Source organism: Lepisosteus platostomus, chromosome 7 (assembly GCF_059453375.1).
Source record: "Lepisosteus platostomus isolate fLepPlt1 chromosome 7, fLepPlt1.hap1, whole genome shotgun sequence".
Classification (NCBI taxonomy): Eukaryota; Metazoa; Chordata; class Actinopteri; order Semionotiformes; family Lepisosteidae; genus Lepisosteus; species Lepisosteus platostomus.
In genome coordinates this window covers 19,647,711-19,662,973 of record NC_142617.1, presented here as the reverse complement: position 1 = coordinate 19,662,973, position 15,263 = coordinate 19,647,711, and the positions used below count along the sequence as shown (strand labels likewise).

The 15,263-nt window shown below is 38.7% G+C and overlaps 2 protein-coding genes across 3 annotated transcripts in view; both read left to right on the top strand.

Annotated features, from left to right (window-relative positions):
* Positions 1–2,926: 2,926 nt before the first annotated feature.
* sod1 (superoxide dismutase 1, soluble) lies at positions 2,927–7,354 on the top strand. The gene is made up of 5 exons (XM_088639614.1): positions 2,927–3,091; positions 4,418–4,514; positions 5,183–5,252; positions 6,145–6,262; positions 7,007–7,354. The coding sequence occupies exons 1-5, from the start codon at positions 3,020–3,022 to the stop codon at positions 7,112–7,114; spliced, it is 465 nt and encodes a 154-aa protein (XP_088495740.1). The 5' UTR covers positions 2,927–3,019; the 3' UTR covers positions 7,115–7,354.
* Positions 7,355–11,464: 4,110 nt separating this feature from the next.
* tiam1a (TIAM Rac1 associated GEF 1a) overlaps positions 11,465–15,263 on the top strand; it is a 123,607-nt gene continuing 119,808 nt past the window's right edge. The window contains exon 1 of one of the 2 annotated variants that reach the window (XM_088639602.1): positions 11,465–11,605. The gene's annotated coding sequence lies outside the window, so the exon portion shown is untranslated. The remainder of the gene's footprint in view (positions 11,606–15,263) is intronic. The other variant, XM_088639603.1, reaches the window with a different exon arrangement.

Sequence of the window (15,263 nt, the reverse complement as noted above, 5' to 3'; positions counted from 1 at the left end):
TAATAATCTAATGCAATTCCCACTCATCCCTTTTTAAATGAGCATTTACAAGTACTGGCTAAAAAGAGTGATACATATACATATTGAGCTTCAAGCATGTAGGCCATTCTTCCATTTTTCTCTTTCACTTTTAAGTTGTCTTCTTAATCTTAACAGAAATCTTCAGAGTATTATGCTAGATATGGTATAGAAGAATATTTTGAATGCATAATTTTGTAAAAGCACAGTGACACAGTGGTTAGCATTGCTGCCTTTCACTGTTGGGGCTCTGGGTTCAACTCCAGACTTGGGGTGCTATCTGTCTAGAGTCTGCATGTTCTCCCCATGTTTGCATGGGTTTTTGCCAGGTGATCTGGTTTCCTCCCAGTCTAAAGACGTTAGTTGGCTTTTGGGAAAATTGGCCCTGAATGTGAATGTATGTGTGTCTGTGTTAGACTGTGATTGACTGGCACCTTCTCCTGTCAACAGCTCCCTACCTGTTGCTTGCTGGGATAGGCTCTAGCTCCCTTACAACCCTGTATTGGATTAAGTTGTTAGAAAGCCAATGGATGGAATAATTTCTACAATGAAATGTTTTATTTTGCTTATGTGCATTATGCATTCAGATTATCAGTATCACCAGACATCTTGATGCTCATGTCACAGAGTGAAAAAGTGGGTGGGGGGTGGGGGCCACAGGTGTCAGGGGCTGTTTGAATGCCAGAGCCTACCTTAGGGTTGATGTTTTTTCTCTTCTTGTCCTTTGAGCTTCTTCACATTGATCAAAGACCCTTCTTGTGTTGACACTCATTATTAACACAAGTCACAGGTGATGCGTGGGATTGGGGACAGGTTTAACTAGGCCTCAGACTGAGACTGGGGTACTAGAAAAGGGTACGAATACACAGTGCATTGTCCCCCTTATCCATCTGCATACACCCAGTTCATCAATGAACCCTGAGTAGTTAATTCTACACCTGCCCAAGACATCGAAGGAACTCTCCCTCCTGAGATCCAGTCCTGAGCCCTGGTTAGGAGGGAAGAATTAAGGGGGACAAAGAGTGCAGTGTTGGACCCAGAAGAGAACTCAAGATACTAGGGACTCCACAGAGAGAAGTGGTAGAAGGCCCCAACATCTCCCTCACACACACAAAACTGGACTTGGGAACAAACTGTGCAAGAGGTGGAGTATGAGGGAGCACATTGTTCAGGACAGCTGGAACTGAAGATGCCTAAGACCACTGAAGAACTGCACAAAGTTTCTTCACTGTGGCCGAAGGAGGCACACCAGGTCATTGACTGCAGCTGATTTTCGAGACATGATGTAGGATGACTGTCTTTTTAGATCATATTTTACTTCTCCACTCAACTGCTTCATAATACATTTAAACATCAGTTTCCATAAAAGAAAGAGTAGTTGATAAATTCAATATTGTAAGATACTTAGCAACTAATAGTGTCAAACAATCAGAAAAGCATTTGAATTCTTAAATTCACCTGGTCCAGTTATGAGCACTTGGAACAAGACTTTTACATGTATTTTAATGGGAATTTAGTGTTGCTTTTACACGTTTTTGCAAACGAGCAGATATTTTGCAACTGGGACTGTAAAGCAAGGGATGAGCATACTCATTTATTTGGCTGAAACTTTTATCCAAACTAACTTACATTTGCACATAATTGTATAGCTGGATATTTTACTGGATCAATTTTGGGTGAAATACTTTGCTCAAGGGTAGACCACTAGTACCTTACTTGTGATTTTGTAACCTTCCAATCACATGTCCAGTACACTAACTACTGCTCCACACTACTGCCTCTTTAACCAAATGATCATGTAGAGGCTGAACAACCTCTTATGCTTATCAGCTTATGTTTTCAAGACTGGCTGGGATGAATTCAGGACATGTGGATAAGACAACCAGTAAACTGCTGATATCTGTCACAGTTGGATACATTCTAGACTGAAGTTTGGGCAATAGAATCTTTAAGACTCTGAATTGTATTGAATTTGAATCCAAGTCTTGAAGACAGAGAAAATGGCACACTTCTTGCTTGACCTTCCTGTAATAAAATGCTGACAAAAACCTAACTCTGATTCTTCTTCAGATTTGAAACTGACCAGACTAAGACTCCAATGAATGCAATTACATTCAAGAGAGCACAAGAGGATTGTGAACACACTGTATGACAGAAAACTAGCAGAGTGTGCTGAGTCACTCCAACAAACAGGAAGTCTTTAACTGGCTCCTTGGATCAAAGCCACTAACAGCCAAGTAACAGTGAGAAGGTGAACAGCCTCTGTCATACTTTGCCGCTGTAAATGGAGGATTTAATTTCAAAGTACATTGTGTGTACTATTCAGGTGCAGTTTTTCTATTAAAACAACATTCTTTCTGGAAGGATATGGATGTAGTAAGCATTCTATCCTACCTCCTTTGTTAGAGCCATGGTGAGCCTATATCACTTTTCCCTATAGAGGCTGCACCATTGTTGGCCAGGACGGATTATAAAAATCATACAGCTAACACGTAAGTCCCATGTATAATCGACTGCATCTTCAGTTCAGTATTTTATTATTCTATTTAAAGAAGACGGATTTCTTATTTACAGTGGTAGGGAGTTCTTTTACACTGATTACACAAACAGGAAATTAAAAAAAATAAAATGCCGCTCGAGAGGAGTGCATGGACAGTTTTTGTTCTTCTCAGCACAGGCATAGCACATGCAGTGTACGCCCCCCTCACTGTTGTTTTCGACATTTGTTTTTACTTATTGCTCTATTTGAATGACAGCTTGTTTTTATTATGGTATATTAGTCAGTTATCTGCTAAGTTAATGTTTTTCACAACTTGATTATTAACACCCACTCGAACCTCCAGCAGCGTACCTGCCGTGCAACCTCCGAGCATGCGCGCAGGCGGAGCCTGTGTTCTGGCTGTGATTGGGTGCGCGCTGGATTGGGTCGTAGGCTGCGGCATTTTAGCAAGACACTACGGAGTGTTGTAGGGTGTGTGTTTGTTAATTGTGTTTAGGCAACATGGTGTTGAAGGCAGTTTGTGTTCTGAAAGGCAGCGGTGAAGTCTCGGGGACTGTCCACTTTGAGCAGCAGGTATTCGCATTGTTAATACACGGATGGTTATTTATTTGATCGCAGGGCCTTAGGTAACTAGGATGAGACCCTCTTTAGTCGCTTGAACTTCAATATCTGCGTCCTCTTTTGAACGAAGTTCAAGTTCTTTGAATACCAGTTGTCGCTTGTTCGTTTTCAGTAGATAGGCCGTGTTTGTAATACATTTTTTAAAATTGTTCTGTGCACACCTTTCTTGTCATGGCTTGTTTCCGATGCACGTAAAAACTTCTCTTGAAGCTTGTTCACCGAAGCAGTGCTATGTTCTAAAGCCTGACAGGTATAGACGTTGTGAGGTGTAGTATTGCGATTTCTGTATAAAATGATTATAATTCTACTTCTTGCGTGTCGTTAGGTGTATGGCGTTATGCCAACTGTGTTATAATGCACATTGGTTGCATAACTCACTTCGGGGCAAAGAGCATTGCTAGCGGTTGAAGCTGGTAAATTGAGGCTGCTTCGCTTTTATTGTGAAGCAGCTTAAGAGGTGCACCTCGAATATCAGAAATTGAGCGTTTCTGCTGAGTCATTTTGTTCTTTAAAGCGTAAGAGCCTGGTTTGTCCACTTTCCATTTTCCGTGGTGCATTTCCACAAGGAGCGAAGCGAGTTTTGGTTTCATTTATGCAGCTGTACCTGTAAGGTTATTTGTTTTTGCATGCTGTTTGGTGGAATGAACACAATGATTAAAGTGTATTGCTCTTCAACACTATACTGTGATGCCGCACGAAAATAGCGCCATGAAATTCTGCTTTGGAATCTACTGCGCATGATCACAAATATTTTTTAAATGTTTAAAAGTTGCATTGTCGTTATTATCGTATGCTGTCAAGACAAATCTTGTATTTCGTGATGTCAAGCTTCAATTAGCCAAAGTAAGGCGGCACTCTAAAATAAAACTATATCCCCTTATTTCAAAACCAAAGACAGTTGCAGAGGGAGGGAAAGGAACTGAAGTAATATTTACTGTTTTTATTTCTTCTTTTATTTAGTGAAGAAATAACAAAAATGGATGGATTCGAGTTAGATTCCACATAATAATAACGAGACCAAGAAATGTGATTATTTTAAATATTTAATGTTCTTTTGTGTAGATCTGTGCCTTTCATTGATAATTCCTTATTTACATCCATTCTCAACTTATATTTTTGACGAAGTGTAGTATACCTGTATTGAATTGTTTTTTCCATAGACTTAGTATATGGTGCTGGTGTAGATTTTGTGGCTTAAACCTGAGATCTCTAAACGTTTTTTCATTTGTGTGGAAAGCAGACCTGTATCATGCAGTCTTCGTTTTTTTGTGCTGATAGAATGGTGATGCACCAGTAAAAGTGACTGGGAAGATTTCTGGTCTGACTCCGGGAGATCACGGATTTCATGTGCATGCCTTTGGAGATAACACAAATGGTAGGTGTTAAAGACCCTGCATCTCTTTCATAGAAGCAGATTTACTGCTGAGACACTACAAACCTGATTTGCACTCTTTGTGTCACTACTGTCTCTGGTATACATTTCCTTTATTTGCTGAAAACATTTGTCATTTTGTTGAAAATATTTCAGTTTTTAAACTGAAGAGTATCCAGTGTCTTACAAAAGTTTTGATCAAAAGATCTGTATCGACCCTCATTCAGGTAGTGAATTTCAAGCAAAGATTCAAGCGTGAAGACTGAGGAGCTTTCCATACTCAGACATAAAGTTGTAGAAAGTCGCAGATCAGAAGAAGAGAGTATTAAAACTCTTCAAGGACCCTTTATATAGCAGCCATATCACCCTGCAACTCACAACTGGCAACCCACTGAAGCTAAGCAGGTGTGAGCATGGTCAGTACCTGGATGGGAGACCTCCTGGGAAAAACTAAGGTTGCTGCTGGAAGAGGTGTTACTGGGGCGTGCTGTCAGTCATGGTGGTGGCACCATTATGTTATAGTTCAGCCACTTAATCAGCGAGGAGTGGGAAGCTTGTCAAGACTGAAGGAAACATAGATGGAGCAAAATACTGGCAAATGGTTGCTAGCATGTAGCTCCACCAAGTGAACCATCAAGGCCTCCTTGAATAACTTCTGTTTAACTTTCCAGGCTGTGTAAGTGCTGGGCCTCACTATAATCCACACAACAAAACCCATGGAGGCCCTCACGATGAAAACAGGTGAGTCTAAGAATGGGAAGAAATCCAGGGTATCAGTTTGTTCTTATGTTTTTTTAAAAACATCAGGACAGTCCAGTTTTGTTATTCATCTTTTGTAATCGGTGCTGTTCTTGAAACTTTGTTTTGACATTAAGCTTGAAGATTTCTCATTACTAGGGAAATTTCTTGTAGATGAGGTCATTAAGGGAGTTTTAATAATGTAAAAGTGCATGTGCTTTACTGAAAAATGTAGCTACATGTGGGATTAAATATGTGACCATGGATAAAACTTCTGGGAGAAAAAAGATAGTTTTTGTATGTGTATATTTTTGTTTCCCCTGCTTTTCTGTGAGTTTCAGAATGAGTGACCATGTAATAATGCAACTTTTCATTCAGATTTTATTTCTTAATGTCACTTTTTTTTTAAAGTAAAAGCATAAAAATGTAACTGGGTTTTATTGAAGTTGGGGGGGGTGTTCCTAGTAAATTTGTTCCCCAAATCAGACAATGACTTGCATGAAGTAAATAATAGCTCCATTGTAATACTGGGAATCTGAGCTTTAATCATATAATATAACCCACACAACCTGTTGAGCAGTTCCTGGTGCCATGATAGAGAAGCTGATCTTGCTTTTGTTGGGTTTTGCACATAACTGTTGCTCGTGATGACCTTGAGAGACCTGTGCCATATTTGTAGGCTTTAGGAAATTTTAAAATCAACTTTGCTAAAGTTGATTGTATTGCAGGGCAGTGCCCTAACTGACAGAAATGTTAAGGCCTTCAAATGAGTGAGTGACTAGGGGGAAAGAGAAAGGGGGGTGGACATAGATCATCTTAGATTTTTTCAGAAACCTAAAGGTAAATGTTATCCTGTTTTGCGACAATATCAGTTTTGCGTGTTGCGTTGTTTCAGGCATGTGGGTGATCTTGGCAACGTCACAGCTGGAGAGGATAAAGTAGCGAACATTAACATTGAGGAAAAGCACATCACATTGACTGGACAATTCTCCATTATTGGACGGACTATGGTGGTAAGTGACGGTGTTGCTTTTCTCTTGACTAAAAGGTCAAGGATGGAAAGTTCCTTACCTTAAGGTTTAAGTTGGAAAGGATTTCAGAGGATTTGATCTTCTACATTCTAAGAATCCAGAAGCTTGTTACTTCTTCACTTAATTCTGTTTTCTGCATATTCTGTAATGCCTTTTGTTGCTTTGTGTTTAAACATCGGCTACATAGTATTTAATGTTATTTTAAAGTCTGATAAATATTATGGCAATGTATCCCTTTACTTTGTGTTCCTGTTCGCCCTTTTTTTTATGGTGATTTTTTTTTCTTCCTCAGAATCATGTTGTCTCTGTCTCTAAAGACCAAAGCCGTTTGTGCGATCACCGTATTACTAAAAAGTTTTGTTTTAATGGATCTAGAATGGAACCCATGAGAAGCTAGTGTAGCAGCTAAACGTCATGCACGTGCATTGAGTGCTCTAAAAGCTTTGATGTAAACAAGGCTTTGGGTTTGTGAGTTTTGTTTGAAATCCTAGTTCAGCTAATTGTAGGGAAAATTGTAGCCTTTCATTTGCGACCCTGTTGAAACAGATTTGTGATGGTGCATGCCAGAGATTTTCCTGCTTACAGTTATACCTGGAACTCTCTGTGTATTTGACTGTGTGTATAACGACAAGGATTTCTCATTTTTCTGTGGCCTGCTCTGTAATTCGGTTTCGATGTGGATCCCTCAGTTCGCAGTCAGACAGATCTCCGCTCGGTCTGTTGCAGATCCACGAGAAGGCCGATGACCTGGGGAAAGGGGGAGACGATGAGAGCCTGAAAACGGGCAATGCTGGGGGGCGTCTGGCCTGCGGGGTGATTGGTATCGCTCAGTGATGAACCCCCCATTCAGAGCGCCTGAGCTGGAACATGGGTGATCTGGTGACCAGTATCCGTGCCCAGAAGAAGGGAATATTCTTGGCAATTAAAATGCTTCTGTTGTCATTTCTCTTTGATGTGTTTGAAGATCATATTTTTGCTCTGTAGCGTGTCCCTGTTGTTCAAGAATTCCACAGCATGCTTAGAAGGATCTAGTTTTTCTTGCTATGGAAAACCAATAAATATTGACTAGTAATATATGGTTGCCGTGTATGTTTTTTCTTCCTTTTTAACAAGATGGTGTTGGTTCACACATTCGGAGTGTACTGTGAAGGGATTTTTAATTTAAAACCTGAATATGAATGCCTGTGTTTTTATTGCATAATAAATGTAATATCTTCATCAGATTTGTAGCTTTATAAGAAAATACATTTTTGCACTCTGCACTGCAGCACCACGCAGTGCGTTTATGGAAAACATGAAATTTTGCTCCTGAAGTTATGGCTACAGATTAGTGATGTAGCCATACAGAGGTAAAAAAAATCAGAATGTTGTTGTGCAGAAGGTATGCAGAATGACCTCCTCGTTTGTTGTTAGTAAGGTCTTGAGATTGTTGTATTTTCTGTAAGAACTCGCTTTTTTGTTCACTATTCAGTTGACTACACAAACAGCCCTTCTATTTTAATATAAATTGAAGCCTATAATCACTTAGAAATGTGAAACATGCAGTACATTATTTGGACACTAGGTGACGCAATGGTACAAATATGCCTTGAAGAAGGAAGGTAACTCTGATAACTGTTTTTTACATCTGCAATGCTGCAGGTTTGCAGGGTTTCTTTAAAGTTAAACAGCTGAAGACCTCTGAAGAACTGTTAAATTGGTCTGGTTCATCATTAAATTTTATTGATATCTGGATTGCTGACCCTAAAGGATTGCAGGTAGGGCTCTATAATTAAAAAATGGCATTCCTGGTTTAAAATGGAATGGCCTTGTAAACTCTGTCATTAAGATGTGCTCATAATAGTGTCTCACAAAAGACCTGTAAAGATAATTTATCCTAGAGTTTAAAAGGAAAGCTTCTTGTCTCGTTGCGTTCCTTTCGAATTTATATGAGGACATCTAGGTAGATATTCTAAAAGATCCCTTTCTAGTGAGTAGAGTAGTATTTCATTCCTGCCCTTGCATATTGCAATAACATAAGGCTATGAATGACAGGAGACCATTTGACCCACCTTGGACATTTGGTTGCCAGTAGATTAATGATGCATCTTAGCTAGATGTTTTATTCCTGACCCATTAAAATCTACATGAAGAAGAAGCATCTCCTATTGTCTGTGCTGACAGAATTTTTTAAGCTTTTGAAGATGTCCCCTAGTTTAACTTTATCATTACTTTTGAGGATTTTGAATATTTGAACCAGTCTCCTGGTAAGCTTCTCAAACATCTAAAAGGTTTGGTTAGACCCCCCCAAAAAAAAACAGAGCTATATAATTGAAGTGAAGTTTAATTTGTGCATTGCAGACATATAATGATACTTCCTTTGACTTAAAAACTACATTCTGAGGTTTAGTATATTTTATTACCGATTACCTTAGGTGAAGCTGAATAAACCACTAGGTGGCTCTGTTAGATGAGGTAACGGTAGCTAGGCAGTTGGTATAGGAACAGTAATAGTGAAGGCACTTGTAGAAGATTGAAACGGGCACTGATTGATGCACTGCATCTGGGGAAGGGAACAAAGAAAGAGTGGCAAAAAGTGGATCTGCCACTTGCAGGCACACAAATCAATAGTCCCGACAGGCAGCAATTCTTGTACGGGTATGAGGGTGCAGAAAAATTGGAAGAAGTATTTAAGTAACACTAAGACGGAGGGGGTGGTCAGTTAGAAATTATTTAAGAGGTTTAGAGTGTTTTAAATGTGAGGATACCTGTGGTTTTCACAGGGAAATGGGAATTTTATAGTGATGGATATAGAAAGCACAGAAGAAACTGTAGAATAAGTCCATATAAGCTCCTGATTTTGACTCGGCACCTTTCTCTTCAAAGCACAATGTTGATATCACAAGATATCACATGTTATTGTGGGCTGTTTGTGTCATAAATGGATTGGTTGGGAAGGGGGACTATAAATAAATTATTAGATTATTAAAGGCATTAAAGACAGAACATAGACTAGAGAACAATTATAACCAATGATGGGTGTCATTGGATCTTTAATGACCAAGTAGCTTAGTCTTTGGTGAAACATCACCATTCTGGGCTGCTAATTTGAAATGTATGTCCAAAGAGCAGAGCACTGGTCCACCAACACTATATACAGTAGCACCCTATTCCTTAGGAGTCTCCCATCCCAGTATTGGCCAGGCCTAAGCTTGCTAAGCTTCTGAAACTTGGTGAAATGAAGCTAAAAGGGTCATAAAACTATGTAAACTGAAATCCATTATTCTGATTAGAGCGCAGATGGAAACTGGAGAACTAGGGTAATGTTACAGTGGTTGAGCACCTCTTTTGGCTTTCTCCCTGGGTTCTTAATTACATGATTGAGATATTAATTTGCGAGCTTGATTTAACCCATTTAACCCTTTTCCCACATCTTCAGCCATAAGCCATTTAAAGAGCTTGACAAGTGTATATAGTATATATTTACTGTCTTATATTAATATTAATTAATGAAGTGATCTTCAGCACCCAGTAAATTAACCAAGCAAGTTTTAATTTGGTTTGGTTTTAATTTGTTTAGTGGAATGTTTTAAGTCCTGAAATGGCATGTAACAGAAGTGCCGAGGTTGACTACCCCTGATTTAACCACTTAATCTACTACTAGCCTCTCAGACTCCATTTGGTGCCATATGACTCCTGTTATTAAACTAATTGGTAAAAAGAAATGAGGGTGGTGAAAGTACTTCCATAGCTCTTAACATCATGCGGTTTCATTCACGGGAAAAACTTTAACCTAAATCTATTATATAACAAATGACAAAGAACAATTGGCAAGTAGCGTGTATGGCTTTGATCCTCAAGGGGTAGTAAACGTCATGAGTGCTGTAATGTAACACTTACCTAGTAAATGGCTGTTACATTGTTTCAGCGGTAAACAACAGCTGGAAGTTTTTGCGACTTTTCCTGACAGCTTTACAGTGAACCACAAGATGACCTGGTACAGTAAAATAGTGCATTCCTTAACGGAAAAGTAAAAGAAAAGTATTGCGAAAAATATCATTTGGTAAAAAAAACGCACAAGTCTGCATACTTATTTGTACACTTCCCCAGTTCTTAACCCGATACATTGCGGCGCTTTTGTAATTTGAAGCTTGCATTGTGAATGAATTGACAGGAAGCTTTTGCTTAGAAAAGAGAATATGTTTTATTCGTTGCCGGGGTGACATTTAAACATCACATTTGATCCTGGCTTCGGACTGCTGCGCACAGTGCCAGTCAGGACACAGATGGCGTCCCCTGCTACTGTAATTACACGCTCTAAAACGCTTCTCTCCTGTCTCATATTGGTGTAACCCGTGGGCAGAAATTAAACAATCATAGCACATCTCCCCGCAAAAGAGTACCGTCTCAGCTATTCCTACTACTATTTGTGTCTGAAGAAAATGCAACAAAAATTCTTTTGGAAATTAAAAAAATGTTTAAAAGCCATTGTGTTATCAAATGTCCACTAAATGTCTAGATATCTAATTCTTTCACAGGAGACACGCTTAATGGAATTATATATTATATAAATCACTGAAGTCCACCTACTTTATCGTTAACCTTTTGAACAGCGTTTTATAGTATGCAGAAATAAAAAAAAATACATTTTATTGACTCACCACAGTGATGTCTTTCTAGTGAGACTTTCAGTAGAAAAGTTTCAGATCATGACTAGAACTTTTAAGATTACCTTTTCAAAACCCAATAGAGTCTAATTTATTACAGCATCACTTTTTAAGAGACAGTTTACTGTGGATAATCATTAAATTACCATTGGAAGATGACAGGTGAGCAGTTTAGACAAGTACACAATTTCTTATTTCTGCTGGAACCAACCAGAAATGTATACTGGGTGTTTGATTTGTAAACCAAATGTCATTTAATTCAAAAGCGAGTAGCCTGTAAATCTTTTACAAAGATGTGAAATGGTATGTGTGTACATGTGAAAGTATTTTGCCTCGATACAGAATGTTCAATTAGGTTTTCTGTGCGAAATCGGTCTAGGTTACAAATGTTATATTAAAATGTCGCTCTTAGTTACTTGTGCACTTCGATTAAAAAGGAGTGCAACTTTCACCCTTAGTATTTAAAGGTATTCTGTGTCTTCTGTAATAACCTGCACTGTCTCAGCTAAGGAGTGAGTGGCAGCGCCGCGCTCCTCCCACCTTCCCTGCGCCCGCAGAAACAACATGGACGCCCCTATGAGCCGGACCTGGCACTGAGCTACCGGCAGGATCACACTGCAACATGTGTAACAATGTTTGTAGGGTCTTGAAAACTACCACAAGGGTAACGGGATGTTAGGTGAGTAAAATGCAATGGGGCACTATATACATGATTTTCTCTAACTCCGTATACGTGTTTCACGTTATTATGTTGTTTCATACAATCTGGGAAATCCTCCAGGTCCTAGTGCCTGTAAAGTCATTGGCACGGTACCGTCGTAGTCTTAATTTCAGCATATACACAGAAGAAAACACACCATTCATTTAGAATGCAGTTGCGGTATATCGGCAATACTTAAAATATATAATAATATAAATTTCGGATTATATTTTTAATTAATTTGTCATCTTTCCTTCTGCTTGAAAGCACGAGTATGCGGCGCCTTGTGCAATTTTAGTCGTGTGATGGTTATCTATATGAAATGTGTACATGCTCTGATTCCTGTGATCGGGATGATTCTGTTATCGATGGGTTCGTTTTAATTCTACACTTACATGTACTGTGTTTGAGAGGGCTAACGAGCCTTCATTTAAGGATTGATCTATATACTGTATATTATATACTGTTTACTGTATATTGTTAGTTTGTTGTAAGAAAGATCCTGTTATATCAGCTTTTATGTTACATAACATCATAAAATACTGGTCACCTTCTGAAAAGAAGGTGGTTAATTATATGGTATTTGTAATTTGAACGTTAATGCAAACTGTGTTTATGCTGCTTTGAATGTACTGCAGCTGTCTGCTTGTACCTTAATGGACCCGAAAAGCTCGGTTCGTACAGCCATTAAGAAAAGGGAATTACATTAAAAAAGGGGAGTATTACAGGCAACTCTTAAGAACCATAATCATTTCTTTGATTGTTGTTGTTTTACATGGTGTAAAGTTATTATAACATAATTATTGTAATTAACAAGAAACGAATTTTGTATATGGATAGGCATGTTTCAACATATACAGATTTAAGTGATATATGTATGTTTTACAGGAAGCATGTTGGTATTGTTGACCACCAATAACACCCTCTGCAAATGAAGATTGAAATCTTCAAATGCCAATCGCTTGTGTTCTGTAATATACTAGGGGTTGTTTGAATCAGGACAGAGTGTGTATTTAGGGATTAAAATAGTGGTGCTATTTGTGTGGAGTTCTATGTTTTCCCCATGATCACAGGGGTTTCGTGACATGTTGGTAGGTTAATTGGCTTCTGGGAAAGTTAACCGTGGTGTGAGTGTGTCCGTTTTGACTGGTGTCCCATTCAGGATGTATCTCACCTTGTTCTAGCTCCACTGTACTGGATACAGAGGTTTAGAAAATGGATGGATGGATTATATGTCATATCCAGTCAATAACAATACCAAGTAAACATTTATTCCATGTTGAAAAGAGAAGAAAAGAAACACAATGTTTCGGCTGTGGAGCCTTCTTCAAGTGTGGAAGCTGCACACCTGAAGAAGGCTCCACAGCCGAAACTTTGTGTTTTTTTTCTTCTCTTTTCAGCATGGAATAAACCTTTAAGTTGTTCCTTTGCAGCCTATGCATGCTGATGCAGCCACCTACTTGAACTTCAATAATAATAATAACATCTTGCATATATATAGTGCTTCTCTGGACCCACCATTCAAATCCTCTGGGTCCTCCAGTCTACCACCAGCAATGTGTAGTCCCCACCTGGATGATGCGATGGCAGACAAACCAGGCCACCACACTCATCACGTAGCAGCTGTCAGTGGGGAGGAGAGCAGTGTAATGAGGCAATTTTTGTAGATGTTTAAATTAGTTTGAGTTCTTTCAAAATAACTGTGCACATTTGAAATGTTTTGGAACAAGCTGTAGAAGTGGGCTCTGTGCAGACTTTCAGGATTTAAGGTACAATTTACAATCTAATTTAAGCTACAGCTGTGGTTGTCCATCCTGTCCTGGGGGATCTCTGTCTGCTAGTTACAGGGCCGTTAATTACCAGTGCTAATTGGTGCCTGTAACTGTAGTACTGGGTTGTTTAGACTTTGTTTTCTACATTCAGGCCATAACATAGCTGAAGTACATTTCCAAACAACATCATAAAGAACTTTAATGCAGTCTCTCGGCATTAAATTCTGAATTTGGTCCCTTTATTTAAAGTGTCCTAAGATTCTCACTTGTTGGTTTGACGACATCAACACCATTAATTAGAATAGGTTGACCAAAAATATTGAAAATACGTAGCAACATAAAGGGTTGTGAAGAAGGTTAAGCGTTATGCAGTATGTGTGTCTCACCCCCTCCGTTGTGAATTTACAGTACTCCCATTTGAGAGCCACCTCTGTTTCCCCCAGTGTAAAAGTATTAGACTTTTCATCCCTAATAAAATATCTCTCTCAAACAATATAAAGTGACTCTCTTATCTCCCGTATCACTATTGTACCTCGTGTCTTCTCTGGTGGTATTTTTTCCCTTCCTTGTTGTTATTAGACTGTGCCATAAAACCATTTGCCTCCAGAAGATGCTAAAGCTTAAACAGAATTATTTCTCTCCAAAAATTCTTAACAGGAAATCCATTTATGATGAACAGACTAGTTGGAAAAGTAGCAAACACTCCCACAATGATTTTTTTCCACTTCTGCTTAATTTCAGTGCCATTGAAAAGTGCCATTTTGTAAAGGGTTGATACCAATTCCAAATCCCATTCAACCTTTGCAGAGCTAAGAGAATCTTAAAAGTAGGCCTCAAATAGAAAATTGAAAGCAGCATTAGTCTGTGATTTAAGAACTTGGATGGAGCAAAACGAGGGGAGACGGGTCGCCCTGGATAAGGGCTGAGATCCAGTTAGCTACTGTATTTGTGCTGTAGTCTTTATGTCCTTCACAGACTTACAGGATCCCAAAGGTCCCATTTACAGAACTTTGCACAAGTGGAGCCAAATGCAGCACCTTGTGCAAGGCTACATCAGCAATGTCTGTCGTTGGGCCTTGACCTACAGCCTTGTAGTAACAGATTCACAGGTTCAGAACTTTCTCTTATGGTCCTTTCTTGCCAGACTCTACCAAACTCTTCTGTTTTGCTGTGGTTTGCTGTTTTATATTACTCAATATACAGCACTTTGCTGTGGTTTTGTGACTATTTACATGTTATCTATCTATTTCTAGTATACATCAATTTGGCAATATTACTAGAATATGTATTATACAGTACATACTTATATGTATTTATACTTTGTAATGAACTGAATTTCTATAGTTCCATATGTATTTAATATGTTGTTACTATAAACTACAGTACACTATATGATGTCCTGCATTACTAGGTTTCTGAAGAAATTTAGCCTTAACAACCCTGTTCTTTTGAGCAGTGCCATGCTCTCAAAACAGTACATTAAAATTAATTTAAATTCATTTAGGTCTCATACAAACTACATTGAAAACCTTTAGGGCTCCAGCTCTCTACAGCAGGAGTTGGCCATCTATAATTTCTGGTTTAGGTAGGTGTAGAACAAAATAATTATTAATGAATGTTGTTCATGTTTATAGGCCTTATAATTATAGGGACATGAAGATCTTAGTTTAACCCTAACTCAGCGGCACAAATTGTCTCATAGTGTGCAGATGTCGATATTGCACAGTTACGATGATTAAGCTGGCATAGCAAATCAAGGTAAATAATAACTAACCTGTCAACACATTGAATGGTAGAAATTACAGGGCTTGAGCTGCAAAAAGAGAAGAGTCAGGATGCAGAAAATAAGGTGCTTGCACGTAAAT

What these genes read in the sequence shown, in the direction of transcription:
- sod1 (XM_088639614.1), top strand. Translation starts at nt 3,020, where the DNA reads ATGGTGTTGAAGGCAGTTTGTGTTCTGAAAGGCAGCGGTGAAGTCTCG. An exon ending in GGCCCTCACGATGAAAACAG is followed by an intron (nt 5,253 to 6,144) that starts GTGAGTCTAAGA and finishes GCGTTGTTTCAG; the next exon opens with GCATGTGGGTGATCTTGGCA. An exon ending in TTATTGGACGGACTATGGTG is followed by an intron (nt 6,263 to 7,006) that starts GTAAGTGACGGT and finishes GGTCTGTTGCAG; the next exon opens with ATCCACGAGAAGGCCGATGA.